This window comes from Gopherus flavomarginatus, chromosome 11, assembly GCF_025201925.1.
Source record: "Gopherus flavomarginatus isolate rGopFla2 chromosome 11, rGopFla2.mat.asm, whole genome shotgun sequence".
Classification (NCBI taxonomy): Eukaryota; Metazoa; Chordata; order Testudines; family Testudinidae; genus Gopherus; species Gopherus flavomarginatus.
Genome location: NC_066627.1, coordinates 33,533,668 through 33,549,314, shown reverse-complemented (window position 1 = coordinate 33,549,314; position 15,647 = coordinate 33,533,668). Strand labels below are relative to the sequence as shown.

At 47.1% G+C, this 15,647-nt stretch overlaps 1 protein-coding gene across 1 annotated transcript in view; it reads left to right on the top strand.

Moving 5' to 3' along the window:
* The window catches only part of GDAP1L1 (ganglioside induced differentiation associated protein 1 like 1), a 41,413-nt gene that overhangs the window by 20,042 nt on the left and 5,724 nt on the right, over positions 1-15,647 (top strand). The window contains exons 4-5 of the mRNA XM_050917437.1: positions 6,116-6,213; positions 7,019-7,133. Coding sequence (XP_050773394.1) covers positions 6,116-6,213; positions 7,019-7,133 — 213 coding nt within the window. The remainder of the gene's footprint in view (positions 1-6,115; positions 6,214-7,018; positions 7,134-15,647) is intronic.

Below are 15,647 nucleotides of genomic sequence, written 5' to 3'. Positions count from 1 at the left end.
GGGGCTGGGATGAACCTGCTGGGGGATGACATGGCATTTAGCTTTTATTATTATATTGGGACTGTGCCACCACTAATGTTAAGGTTGAGGCCAGCTTACTGTTTACCAGCTGGTAAGTGCTTGAAACGTACAGCAGGTATGTTTCAGCAAGGGCTGCTCTTGGGCTGTAGGTAAGAGGCGTGACTTGGTAAATGTGGCATTTTCTGCAGTGTGTTGTCCCCCACAGAATTGCATTCTCTCATTCTTTGGTATGCACCCCAACTGTCCTGCACTGTGTTAGGAACAGTGTATTGACTGGTGCAAGGACTACTTGCAGCAGGTTTCTCTGTGATGTGAGGAGAAGTGCATCTGAATCCAGAGAGATCCTGGACTCCTTATTTCTGTGCTGACTCATGGGATTGTTCAAGAGGAGCAAAATGGTATGTTCTTGCCATGGGGATTTGTACCAGTGTAAGAACATAAGAATGGCCATTCTGGCTCAGACCAATGGAATCCTGTCTTCAGACAATGGCCAGTGCCAGATGCTTCAGAGAGAATGAACAGAACAGGGTAATTATCAAGTGATTCATCCCTTGTCGTCCAGTCCCAGCTTCTGGGAGCTGGAAATGTAGGGACACCTAGAGCATGAAGTTGCATCCCGGACCATGTTGGCTTATACCCATTGATGGACCTATCCTCCATGAATTCCTCTAATTCTTTTTTGAACCAAGTTATACTTTTGACTTTCACAACATCCCTGGCAACAAGTTCCACAGGCTGATTGTGTGTTGTGGGAAAAAATACTTCCTTCTGTTTGTTTTAAACCTGCTGCCTATTGATTTCATGGGGTGATCCTAGTTCTTTTGTTGCGTGAAGGGGTAAATGACACCTCCTTATTCACTTTCTCCATACCAGTCATGATTTTTAGACCGCTATCACATCTCCCCTTAGTCGTCTCTTTTCTAAAATGAACAGTCCCAGTCTTCTTAATCTCCTTGTATGGAAGCTGCTCCGTACCCCTTATCATTTTTGTTGCCCTTCTGCACCTTTTACAATTCTAATAGATCATCTCTGAGATACAGTGACCAGACTTGTATGCAGCATTCAATGTCTGAGAGTACCAGGGATCTACATAGTGGCATTATGATATTTTCAGTTGTCTTATCTATCCCTTTCCTAATGGTTCCTAACATTCTGTTCACTTGTTTGATTGCCACTGCACTTTGAGCAGATGTTTTCAGAGAACTATCCACAATGACTCCAATATCTCTTTCTGGAGCTAATTTAGATCCCATCATTTGTATGTATATTTGGGATAATTTTTTCCATTTCATCTGCCATTCTGTTGCCCCATCACCCAGTTTAGTGAGATCCTTCTGTAACTCTTTGCAATCAGCTTTGGACTTGACTATGTTGAGTAATTTGTATCATCTGCAAGTTTTGCCACCTCACTGTTCACTCTCTTTTCCAGATCATTTATGAACATGTTGAACAGCACTGGTGCCTGTACGGATTCTTGGGGGACGCTGTTATTTAGTTTTCTCAGTTGTGAAAACTACCATTTATTCCTACCTTTGTCTTCCTGTCTTTTAACCAGTTACTGATTCATGAGAGGACCTTCCCTCTTATCCCATGTGTGGTGGGGTGACGAGTCACCTGTGAGATGCCTCCTGCTGGTTGTCCAAGGAATTAGCTCTTTTCAGTCCAGAGCACCCTCTGCAGGCTGGTGGCTCACCACTGGCCCCCACGTGCCTCCCTTCTACCAGGGGTTCTGCCCACGGCAGCAATGCCCAATCTGGGTCTCCCCATCCAGGGGAGCCCCCAAACCCCTATCCCCACCTTGCCTCAGTGGCTACTGCCAGTGCATATCTAGTCCCCGCTCCCTGGGGCAGACTGCAGTCTGTAAACCACTCAGCATCGGCAAGGTGGGTTGGACCAGCTGCCTCTGCCTATCTCTGGGCTGCCTCTCTGCAGCCCTGGTACCCTTTTGTGGGCCCTTAACTAGGCCTGCAGCCTGGGGCTTAGCTAGGCGGGAGCTCCCCCAGCTCCCTCTGCCCTTCCCCAGCACTGCTCCACCCTAGGTACCCTTCTCAGCTTCCCAGGCAGCCAGGTCCTTCTCTCTCTGAAAGCAAGAGACAAAGTGTGTCTCTTAGCCTCTGGCCCTCAACCCTTTTGTAGGGCCAGCTGTGGCCTGACTGGGGCATGGTCCCACCTGTGGCTGCTTCTCCCAATCAGCCTGGCTTTTTCTGCTGCAACCCTCTCCAGGGCTGCTTTAAGCCCTTCAAGGCAGGAGCAGGGTGACCACCCCACCACACCATGACTGCTTAGTTTTCTTAAGATCCTTGTGAGGGACCTTTTTAAAAGCTTTCTGAAAGTTCAATACACTGTATCAACTGGGTCACCCTTGTCCACATGCTTGTTGACACCCTCAAAGAATTCTAACAGATTGGTGACGCATGATTCCCTTTACAAAAGCAGGGTTGACTCTTCCCCAACCTTTCATGCTTATCTCTGTGTCTGATAATTTTGTTCTTTACTATAGATTCAACCAATCTGCCTGGTACTGAAATTAAACTTACCAGCTTGTAATTGCCAGGATTGCCTCTGGAGCCTTTAAAAAAAATCAATATTACCTTAGCTACTCTACAGTTATCTGGTACAGAGGCCAGTTTAAGCAATAGGTTACATACCAGTTAATAGTTCTGCAATTTCATATTTGAGTCCCTTCAGAACTCTTGGGTGTATAACATCTGGTCCTGGAGACTTATTATTGTTTAACTTATCAATATGTTCCAAAATGTCCTCCACTGACACCTCCATCTAGGACATTTCCTCAGATTTGTCTCCTAAAAAGAATGGCTTGGGTGTGGGGATCTCCCCCACATTCTCTGCAGTGAAGCCTGAGACAAGGAATTTATTTAGCTTTTCCACAATGTCCTTGTCTTCCTTGAGTGCTCCTTTAGCACCTTGATTGTCCAGTGGTCCCACTGACTGTTTGGCATGTTTCTTGCATCTGATGTACTCACAAAAATATTTGCTGTTAGTTTTTGTGTCTTTAATTAGTTGCTTTTTAGATTCTTCTGATAGCGAACATTAACAGTATGGGCAGGGATAAGTGCAGGTGATGTTCTAGAGGGAATCCTTAGGAGAAGTGTCAAAGGGTGGAAACAGCTGGCATCTCTGGGATGGTTTGTGCAGAGCAGGTGAAGAGGCTGGGTATAGGCCAGGTAGAGACAGCTGGTGATGATTAAGCCTATCTTAAATGTGACTTTTGCCTTAGCAAGGACATGGACTGACAGTTTTTGTCTCATGCTCCATGTCATTTGCACAGTGCTCCATGTCATCCGGAAGGATAGTGAGCTGTGATGTCTGCCAATGGCATGTTATGGCATCCTTTATAGAGGAAAGAATTAAGATTCTGGGGGTGGGACTGGCATGCACGTTAACTCTGTATTTCCTGGTTTTCAAAAGTTTAAGTCTAGGTGCACTCAACGTTCTTGAAAGGCATGAAACCTTGATGGTCAACCTTGACTCTCGTTAAAGAAGTTTTGCGTGCTGATTGAAGAACTCTCTTTCTCTGAGTTGTTTATGATCCACAGTAGGATGCATGTATAAATCATGCAGTAAAAGAGCTGAACTGAGCCAGGTATAGGGGAAACGTGGGGCAGATTCCATCCCTATCTTCCCCAGTCCCCAGGGCTCCTGAGCTAGCGACAGAGGTAGAGAGAAGGAGGATGGGGGGCTTTACTGGTCATCTCAATCCTGACCCACAACATGCACTGCTATTCTGGGCCCTAGGCTCCCCATATACATAGGCTAACCAGATAGCAAGTGTGAAAAATCAGGACAGGGGTGGGGGTCGGGGGGTAATAGGAGCCTATATAAGATAAAGCCCCAAATATCGGAACTGTTCCTATAAAATTGGGACATCTGGTCATCCTACATACACAGCTTTGCCCATGGCCCAATGCTGCCTGCAACTCATTCTGTATTCCACATCTGAGTTCTTCTTTCACAGAAACCACCGACTCTATCAAATGACATAACTATTCTTTAAAATCAGTCCGTGACCTGGATAAACAGCCAGGTCCAGCTTTCACTTGCAGCTGAGTGAGGGGGATGGATAAGGAAATATCTGTATCATAGTCACAACCCTCTCCCCAACCCTAGACAGCTATGCCAGGTTTCAGAGTAGCAGCCGTGTTAGTCTGTATCTGCCAAAAGAACGGGAGTACTTGTGGCACCTTAGAGACTAACAAATTTAGTTATGTCAGGAACACCTCATCCCTCTCGGGAAGATGAGCAGTGGGCTGGCTGTGATACTGTACAGGCATTAATCACTCAGACTGTGCTGGGGAATGAAGGGAAAGTCAGAGGCTGATTTATAGACTAGCCCTGCATCTTGCTGAACCACTGATGTTGTCATAATTACCAGTGATCATTTAAGGGAGGCACATAAAAGTGAGGGGGAAGAGAGTCATTACTGGGTTATCTTATTCACTGAGGAGCCTCCAGAGGTGTTTGTTTTTAATCTAGTAACCTGTTCACTGCTTCATCTGCTACCAAAAGCAAAGTGTCCTGGCTATGTGATTCTCAGAGGAAGGGTGAATGTGCATTGCATACCCTGGTGTACATCTATCTATACTTAAGGTTTTGTTATTATAGGCCAAGGATCGGCAGCCTTTGGCACGTGGCACCTCAGGGAACTCCGCTGGTGGGCCGGACCAGTTTGTTTACCTGCAGCATCCTCAGGTTTGGCCGATCGCAGCTCCTAGTGGCTGCGGTTTGCTGCTCCAGGCCAGTGAGGCTGCGGGAAGCGGCGGCCAGCACATCCCTTGGCCTGCCTGATGGGCCGCATGCCAAAGGTTGCCGATCCTTGTTATAGGCCAAGTCCTGCATTCCTGCCATATCCCCAAATCCCAGTAACTCCACTGGGAGTTTGGGATCCCAAAGGCATGCAGGGTCAGGCCTGGGCCATCGAAGTGCCCAGGGAGGCTATTAGTACTCCTTGATGATGGGGTAGTATGTATCTTCCTGGTACAATGGAGCTAGCCATGCTTCTTGATCAAAATGGAAAGTGTTCCCATCTCTAGCTTAAATCAGTCTGTTGCTTATTAATTATCAGTGATCATCATTATTAATAAACCAGATTTAGTTCTCAGTTACCCTTCTGTAAAATCCGGAGTAACTGCATTGAAACCACCAGCGTGATGGAGAACAGAATTTTGCTTGACATGGCCCAGATTGAGAAAAGTCCCAGTTTCAATGGGATTTACGCATATGCTGACGTACTTTCTGGTACTGTAAGATCTTGCATATTCACATAGCACTTTTTACACAAATGAACTGCACCTCAAGGTGATTTATAGACTAACGGCCTTGTTTTCAAACTGTTCTCTAGATGATGCTTGCAAATCCCAATCAATTACACTCTCCAAGGGTAAACCCGCCAGAGCTGAACAAAATGGCTCAGCAAATATTTGCTGTGACAGTTAATGGCCAGATCCTTACTTGGTGTACACTGATTTCAACAGAACTTCACCAATTTACCTGGGGATCTACCTTCATGTTTTTACCAGTATTTGCGCAATCACAAGGTCCATGGGCAGCTGCAGTTTTTGGCTGCAAGAAGATCCGGATTCTGCCCCCCACCCAGGGTGGTACAAGTCTTGAAGTTAGACCTAAAGTTACACCTCTTTGCACCAAGGCTGAATGAGGACACTGTACAGACATGTGTGCTGTAGAAACCACTTTTCCTGGTGTAATGACTGGGGGGAGAATTACAGTTTCATAGCCAGAATGAGGTTCTATTCACAGACTGCCAGGTTGGCATCACTGCTGCTGAAATTAGCCTTTCATCTGCAGTGCAAGAGGATGCAACAACCAGGGCCGGCTCCAGGGGTTTTGCCGCCCCAAGCAGCGCAAAAAAAAAAAGCCGAGATCACGATCTGCGGCAATTCAGCGGGAGGTCCTTCGCTCCAACCGGGAGTGAGGGACTCTCTGCCGAATTGCCGCCAAATACCTGGACCTGCTGCCTCTCTCTGGAGTGGCCGCCCCAAGTACCTGTTTGCTAAACTGGTGCCTGGAGCCGGCCCTGGCAACAGCTCCCCCAAACTGTCCTTCTGTCTCCCTCCAGGACACTTAGCTAATGCAAGCACGGAGCTGATGAAGCTGGACTACGAAGGGGAGCCCCAGCTGACTGAGCCATACCTTTCCAAACAGAAGAAACTCATGGTAAGACGTCTACAGCAACGCATGGGACTTATTTCTAGGAGGGAGAGGGAGGATGCATCCCAAAGAACAGCCAAGGGTGCCCATTGCTGGGGCCCTGATACTACTGAGAGACCGCGGAAGCATTTGGGTCCATTCTAAAGTGCTGAATATTTCCTCCCAAGTCACCCTGATGTTGTGTCTGTACCACCTGGGGACCAGACTCCCAAGTGAGTTGAAACCACTAATAAAGCCTCTCTTTCCCCTCACCCCTCTCTGGGGCTGGACTCACAGTGGGGCATCCTGAATTTTACTGCAACTGGGATGCCATCTGGGGCTTGTGTGGTCTCCAGGAAGCAGCACTGTTATGTGAGCCCAAAGGCTGCCTCTCTATGGCTGATCCAGTCGGAGCTATGCTGATCTGCTCTTACTGGGGAGTTGCTTCCTCTGGCCAAAGTGGCAAGAGCTCAGCTGTACTAGTCTCTCCTGGGAGGTCTCCCTCCCTTGCTGAGCCGTGAGGAGCTGTGCTGCTGAGCTGGAAGCAATCTTAGCCAAAGCTAGCAGGAACTGTGCTGAGCTGGGCTAAAATGGAAGTAGCCTCCCCATGGCTGAGTAGGTCTTAGCAGGGGGTCACTTTTACATAGATGAATCTTCCCTCCAGAGTGTGGTGAACTCCTCCTGCAGCTGTTGAATAACTGGAATGATGAAGGGGTTTGGAAGGTGCTGTGTATGTTCTGCATTGCACCCATTCTAGTGCCAAGAGCACCTGGACAAGGAACGTATGGTCTCAGGGCCACCCATTTAGTGTAAACCTTTGGCTTTTGTTTAGGCCAAGATCTTGGAACATGACAATGTGAGCTACTTGAAGAAAATCCTTGGAGAGCTGGGAATGGTGCTAGACCAGATTGAGGCCGAGCTGGAGAAGAGGAAACTCGAGTATCAAGGTAGGCAGCTTTGTGAGGTGTTTTGTAAGGCACTGCTGAAGCACTGGCCCGGTAAAGCAGTAACTCTGCAGCACCAACAGTCACATCTTCTCATCCAGAGGTTACTGTGAGGCGTTCCCTTCTCTTTACCATAGTCATCCTTATCCCTGGGGTGGCATTGTTTCAATGCCTTGGGAGGCACCACCTGGGAAGTAACACCTGTGTGGTGCAGCACATAAAGGGTTAAGGCCTCCCTGCTGATCTCAGATGGCCAGGTTACATGGTTCCACACATCCCCCTCTCTCTATTTTCACTTCCCTCTGCTGGCTGCGTGATGATACCTCATAATGAACTACCCAAGAAACCAGATGAAAGTTCAGAGGCAGAGGAGCAATTGCACTCAACTGCTATGATGAAATGTCAGTGGTGTGGCTTGTCATTCACCATTCAGATCAACTGCTCCACCTACCTCCCATCGAACATGCCTACAAGGGAAGCGAGGTTGTGGTGAGAGCTGCTTTGACATTACAGTGACCCTTGAAAATGACAGAGCTGGGGTGGGGCAGAGGAACTTCCTCTGCTCCAGTTGTGGCTGAATCCACTGCAAAGTAACAATAGTTTGTGTGTGAGGCCCAAAGAAGCTTGTGAGGAACTACGATCAGTGAAGCAACTTCAGGGAGGCCAGGAGCGTATCTGAAAACACCTGGACCAGTCTCACTTCTCGTGCAGTAGGAGGGGAACATGGAATTCTACTCAGATGCATAGAGTAGGGTTTGGAAATACACCGCTGCATTAGAAAGAGCTAAATAAACCAGTGCTCCTGGGTTACACAGCAGGGCACTCTCTGCAGAGAGGGATTGAACAGCCTTCGCTGCTCAGGAAGTGGGGGATTAAAGATGAGCCTTTCCTGCGTAAACATGACATTTCTCATAAGTAGCCTTGTCAGTGTATTTTAGCACTGGCCTGTGCAGGCTTTGGTGTATGGCTTTGTAAATCATCGGTGTTTGTTTAATTCAAGAAAGCTTCTATTTACACCCAGTGACTTGTTTGTGAAATGCCTTGGGACTGGTGGAATCACACAAGAGGTCCAAAGTGATAGCATATTGTAAGATAGTCAGGGCAAGTCAACACTACAAAATTAAGTCAACCTAAGTTACATCAATATCCAGCCACCACAGTAATTGAATCTTTTTTGCATGTCCACACTACACTCCTTCCGTCAGCGGTGCATGTCCTCGTCAGGAGCTCTTGCATCAATTTGTCACGGGCATTGTGGGACGGCTTCTGAAAGATAGCAACAGTCGATGTAAGCAGCACAGTGTCTACACTGACACTCTGTCACCCTAACTACATTGACCTAAGCGCTGCGCCTCTCACAGAGGTGGAGTTATTACATCATTGTAGTGGGCGAGTTACACTGATGGGAGCTACATTTTAGTGTGGACGCTTCCAGATCTAGAGCGACTTAAGCTGCCTTACATTGATCTAACTCTGTAGCGTAAACCAGGCCTCAGTGATTATGGATGCAAACGGCAAAAAAAAACCAAAAAACAAACCCAAGGGGGAGAAAAATATTCCCACGAACTGTGGTTTGTAACCTATCACTTAAATCAGCCTCTGTACCAATGACTGGCGGGTAGCTAATATAATGCCAATTTTTAAAAAGGGCTCCAGAGGCGACCCTCGCAGTTACAGGCCTGTAAACCTCACTTCAGTACTGGACAAAATGGTTGAACTATAGAACAAAATTTTCAAACACATAGATAAACATGATATGTTGGGGAAGAGTCAACACAGCCTGTGTAAAGGGAAATCATGCTTCACCAATCTATTAGAATTCTTTTGAGGGGGTCAACAAGCATGTGGAAAAGGGTGATCCAGCGGATATAACGTGCTTGGAGGTTCAGAAAACCTTTGCAAGATCCCTCACCAAAGGCTCTGGAGCAAACTAAGCAGTCATGGGCTAAGAGGGAAGGTTCAACAACTGGTTGAAAGGCAACAAAAGGTAGGAATAAAAGGCCAGTTTTCACAATGGAGAGAGGTGAATAGTGGGGTCCCTCAAGGATCTGTACTGGGACCAGTTCTGTTCAACATATTCATAAATGATCTGGAAAAGAGGGTGAACAGTGAGGTGGCCAAATTTGCAGTCGATACAAATTACTGAAGATAGTCAAGTCCAAAGCTGACCACAAAGAGTTACAAAGGGATCCCACTAAACTGGGTGTCAGGGCAACAGAGTGACAGATGAAATTCAGTAATGATAAGTGCAAAGTAATGCACTTTGGAAAAAACCATCCCAAATATACATACAAAATGATGGGATCTAAATCAGCTGTTACCACTCCAGAAAGAGATCTTGGCGTCATCATGGAAGTTCTCTGAAAACATCCACTCAATGTGCAGCAGCAGTGAAAAAAGTGAACAGAATGTTAGGAACCATTAGGAAAGGGATAGATAATAAAACAGAAAATATCATAATGCCACTGTATAAATCCACTGCACATCCACACTTTGAATACTGCGTGCAGTTCTGGTCAGCCCATCTCAAAAAGATATATTAAAATTGAAGGCACAGAAAAGGGCAATGAGGATGACTATGGGTATGGAACAGCTTTCATACGAGAAGAGATTAAAAGTGGAACTGCTCATTTTAGAAAGAAGACAATGAAAGGGGAATATGAGAGAGGTACATAAAATCATGAAGGATATAAGAAGTGTTATTTACCCCTTCACACAACACAAGAATTAGGGGTCACCCGATGAAACTAATAGGCAACAGGTTTAAAACAAACAAAAGGAAGTATTTCTTCACACAATGCACAGTCAACCTGTGGAACTCATTGCCAAGGGATGTTGTGAAGGCCAAAAGTATAACTTGGTTCAAAAAAGAATTAGACAAGTTCATGGAGGATAGGTCTATCCATGGCTCTTAGTTCCAGGTGTTTCTAAACCTCCAGCTGCAAGAAGCCGGGACTGGGCAACAGGGGATGAATCACACAAAATTACCCTATTCTGTTCATTCCCTCTGAAGCACCTGGCACTGGCCACTGTCAGAAGACAGGATACTGGGTTAGATGGACCATTGGTTGACCCAGTGTGGAAGTTCTTATGTTCTTAATGCATGTGCAATTGTACACCTAATATGCATGCAAAGTTTTTGTAAATGCACATTTATAACCTGGATTTTTGGGCGCACAATTGACCATTTATAAATCTGACTAATTATTTACATATACAAATAGGCAACTTTTGCATGCAGTCAAGGATATTGATTATGCAAATTAGGCCTGCAATTGCTCACAGGTATTTCTGATCATCTATCACTGAATGTTTAGGGCCAGGGACAACACGTTGATGAGGTGACATTTCCATTAAAAATAACAATAAATCTTTGTACTGCTATAACGCTTTCCACTTAAGGATCCTACTGTGCTTCACAAATACCAATTGACTAAGACTCATACCATCCCTTCCCCTATGAGGTAGATCACTATCGTTTTAGACAGGGACCCATGGAGAGATTAAGTAACTTTCCCAGAGTCACACAGCAAGTCAGTGTCAGAACTGGGGCTAGAACCCAGACTTCCTGACTGCACATCTCATGCTCTGACCATCAGAAAGTACACATCCCAATTCATATACATCACTGGTCACACTGCAATTCCTGTGCTTTCCTTCTCTTCCATTTTGTCATTCTTCTCCCCTTGTATTCTGATATTTATGTAGCAGCCCAGTCTCCAGTGTCTGGGTTTCCAGAGGAGGCCTGCCTCCTGAAAAGCAGGGTTATTCCCAAGGATTCAGCTGTCCCTCAGTAAATGCTTTGTAATGAGCACACAGCCCACAGCAGGAACCACCAGCATCTGCCCAGCCACAGAGACTTTGGGAATGGGGGCATTACGGTCTCCCAGTTGTGCTGAAACTGATGGAGTTTGTGCTGCTCACAGAGGGCAGGCATTTTATGGGTCCTACACAAAATGCCTGCAGAAGTCTGAAAAATTCAATTAACTCCCAATTACAGAGAGTGAAAGCCTGATGAAAAGAAAGCTATCAATTACCAGACCAGAGCAAAGCAGCCCAACAGGGCTTCTCCCACCTCCCGCAGGGACCCTGGCATGTGAGCAGAGAAAGATTCCATCTGAGACTGAGTTGCTGTACAACAGACAGGGAAACGGCTTGCCAGGAATATGGGAAGCCCTGGGGATTGCCGCTCTGAACAGAGTCCTACCAAAGGCCAATGCTGCCAATGAAAGGACCAGATCCTCACAGAGACTTAATAAAGGATTCATAGGAATTGCCCTTCTCTTAATAAACCTTTAATCTTTTGTTTCCTGTCCTGCTCCCTTCATTCTGTTAGCCACCCACTTTCATTGTCATGAGTACAATGGAGGCTATAAGCTCTTTGGGGCAGGGACTGTGGACGAGAAGCTGGATATGAGTCAGCAGTGTGCCCTTGTTGCCAAGAAGGCTAACGGCATTTTGGGCTGTATAAGTAGAGGCATTGCCAGCAGATCGAGAGACGTGATCATTCCCCTCTATTCGACATTGGTAAGGCCTCATCTGGAGTACTGTGTCCAGTTTTGGGCCCCACACTACAAGAAGGATGTGGAAAAATTGGAAAGAGTCTAGCAGAGGGCAACAAAAATGATTAGGGGGCTGGAGCACATGACTTATGAGGAGAGACTGAGGGAACTGGGATTATTTAGTCTGCAGAAGAGAAGAATGAAGAGGGATTTGATAGCTGCTTTCAACTACCTGAAGGGGGTTCCAAAGAGAATGGATCTAGACTGTTCTCAGTGGTACCTGGTGACAGAACGAGGAGTAATGGTCTCAAGTTGCAGTGCGGGAGGTTTAGGTTGGATATTAGGAAAAACTTTTTCACTCAGAGAGTGGTGAAGCACTGGAATGGGTTACCTAGGGAGGTGGTGGACTCTCCTTCCTTAGAGGTTTTTAAGGTCAGGCTTGACAAAGCCCTGGCTGGGATGATTTAGTTGGGAATTGGTCCTGCTTTGAGCAGGGGGTTGGACTAGATGACCTCCTGAGGTCCCTTCCAACCCTGATATTCTATGATTCTGTGAAGCACCCAGCAGGCTCTCAGGCACTATGCAATGAAAGTGGTTCTCAGCAGCGTGACAAGCAGGGCTGAGGGGGCTTGAAATTTGTGGGTTGCAGGTTTGGAACAGACCTTGGAACTGGTTAGTCAAGCAACAATTCCTGCAGCCACCTCACTCTCCAGGGCAAAATAACTGGTTCTGGCTGTGATGGGAGTTGGGTCATTCCCAGTCAAAAGCAACGTGGGGACTTAACAGCTATCAAGTTCAGTCCCAGCAAACCCCACAGGTGCAGGGATTATGGAAAGCCATGCAGCCACTGGAGTGCGTCTGTGTCTACCCTTGCTAATCATGTCAGATAATACTCTCATTAACAGACACACTCACTCTTAGTACTCATTATGGTGCCCTCTGATGGGAGATTTCTGGGGCATGAAGCCAAGAGCCGCCGCTAATGTCACTCAAAGGGGTTTTGTTTCCTTCCCACTTAGACAGGGCTGGTCCCTATCTCCCGTTTCATAACAGAGGGCGCCCAAACTTTATCCCACTGGTGCCAACGATTTGACAACGGCTCACAAGCTGCATTGCAGCCACCCGTATCTTCAGTCCAGAGCTGCAGCCACTGAGGCGACAGGGCCCGAAGTGCAATGCTCCAGCTACCCGGCTGCTTGGATCCAGATGGGGCTTCATGGGCTGGGACCTGACACCCTTTGGCCTAGAACAAACTGGGCAATGCTTGACTCACACACTGGGCTTTGGCCGCCCTGCTTTGTACTAGAGATGGACCCACGTTGTGAAAAACCTCAATCTGAACTTCCGTGCTATCTGGACATTATAGACATGGGCCTGAGTCCTGGGGTGAGATTGTCTCCCCCATGGTGGCCTACCAGTGCTGTAAAACCCCTTCTGCCAGTAGGCACCAGTGCTGTCACCTGCTCTGTGTGTGTCTGCCAGGCCAACAAAAACCAGGCCTTGCAATTAACATTAGCCCCATTGCTGCAGCCTCTCAAAGCAGGCAGGCACCGCTTGTTTGCAGCTCCCTGCCCAGGCAATGCCATAAATTGTCTGTTTCCGCTCCACTCGCCTAATAATGAGCTTTCCAGAGCAGGGACTATGTCTTTCCTACTCTCTGTAAAGTGCATGGACATTCACAAGGCTAGAGATTGGGTTAATAATGCAATAACTAACAGCAATATCAAACGACTAGTAAGGTTTGATTTAGTGCATGCTTGTTTTTACACTACAGCAGAGGGGGCAGCATCTTCATCCCCAGATAGGGGAGCATATGCCAGTGGAGGGGGAGCTCACAAATCTCCCTTTCTCTGCCCCCCACCCCCAATCAGGGTATTGGTTTTCCCTTTCGTGGTTGGAGCAAGGAGACAGATTTTCTCCAATGGCCCCGTTCAGGCTCAGGAAGGGTAAAGAGGGCAGAGATCAGGTTTCCTCTGAAGGGAAATACCAGGCTTCCCTTTGATCCACAGGAGCTCTCTCTCTGGCGTTAGCTCCAATGCTCTAATTTGTTTGGAAGGTGGAACTGGGCTGAGAGTCGCCCTCCTTTAAATGTTTACCACAGAATCATGACGGTGCAGGAATAATTCAGGACACAGTCCTAGCCTGGAGTGCGTGCAAGGCGGAGAAGAACAAGCTAGGAATGGAGGTGGGGGGGGTGGTGTTCATGCCAAAGTAGGTTTGTTTTCTGACAAACAGAACAGTTAGTTAATGAGCAGATTGGACCTCACCCCATGCCACTGCCCTACATGCTCTGCAGGAACCCAGAGGTCTAGGAACACGCCACTATTCCCCTGTAGGCCCCCAAATGCGGCCTCTTCGGGGTTGGGTCTGCTCTTCTACTTAGCCTTTCTCTTTCTCCTCTTGTCAGCCCTCTGGTACCTCCTCAGATTAGTGAGGTGTCCTTCAGAGACGGACACGTAGGGTTTGCGGCATTTCAGAGATGACTGAGGCAGGTTTTAGGATAACTTACTTATTGACCTAACAACAAGAAATAGCTTGCAAGTCAGCACAGCACAGATGCTGCTGTAATCTAGCCTGGCTTTATTCTCGTTGCCCTCTTCCTAAAAGAATCATCCCTGCCTCTGTGTGAGAGTCTGTAGGAAGTGTGGCCTAGCATCGTACCCTGCAGGGTGTGGGACAACTTTTAACCTCAGCCTAAAGCTCAACCTTTTCCTGCAGAGGGTAGCTCCCCACATTACAGGCTAGGCTCACTGGTTTGTCATCGCAGGTCTGTTCCTGAGCACTTCCACCCTGCAAATCCTGGTTTGTTATTGCAGGGTTGCTCTTAAGTGCTCTGCTACACACACTGGTGTATTATTGTAGAGAGGCTCCCTGGCTCTGTACTGCACCCAATGATTTTTTATTGGAAGGTTACTCATGCCCCAGCACTCAGAAGTACTAGAGATTTTGCCTGTTTATTGATTTTAGAAAAATGTATGAAGAGCATTTAACTTCCAATCATTTGCTCCTAAGGGTCAAACAATAAAGCTTCCCACAGCTACAGAACATAGCAAGGGATTCAGGGGGTCTAAAAGCCTAAAGGAAGAGACAGAAACCCTGCCCCCCCCCTTTTCCCCCTTCTTTTAGCTCTAATCCTTGCTCCTCTGTGAGTTTATGTAACCCCACCCTTAAGGAAATCAGCTGCTGTCACTAATAAGGCTCACCTGCTACTCTGCCGCTGGCCCTGCCAGTTAGCATAGTACAGGGATGGAAGGATGTTTGGGAAAGTGTTTTAACCCCCTCCTGGCCAGTGCTAATGCAGGAGTTCCTCCGTCCCATCACAGACTTTCTTCGAGAGCATTTCTCCTGTGATATTATTGCTGAGGGTAGCCAGTGATGGGGAGCTTTTAACCCTTTGGTATCTGTTCTCATAGCCCACGTCAGCATTAAATATTGCCTCCCCCTGAAATCTGATTCCCATCACAGAAGTGCTGATAAATCTGGTGTCTTGGAATAGAGTTTCCGCCAGAGGTCATGAGTTTAAAGAGGCAGGAGATGCTCGCTAGTGGTAGCAGGAAAAGCTGGAGGTGCTGCATCAGCAGCTACGCTAGTCCCACACTCTGTAGGAAATTTCTCGGATTCCCAAGTATTTCTAAGGTCCCTAATATAGAAAATGGGGAACAGGACTGGCCGTGACCCTGGGGCCACCTTCATTTCTGAAACATCACACTATGTTCAACCAGCAGCCAAGGCCGAAGGTAATTGCTGTCCCTGAGTGCATAGGACAGCTTGTTCATTTGGAGCTGGGACACTTACTAGGTCCCACTGAAGCCAAAGGGTGTTTTGATGCTCACCTCACTGGAAGCAGGATAAGGAACCACCATCTAGAACCAGCCCACAGAGAAGGTTCATGAGTAGTTCTAAATTCAACAAATTCTCACAGCCCTGCTTTTTAAGATTCCCCGGGGCCCAGTTCAACTCCTTTTAAACTCATTAGAGAAGATCGGCTTCTTAATGAACTCTAACTCTGCAGCGA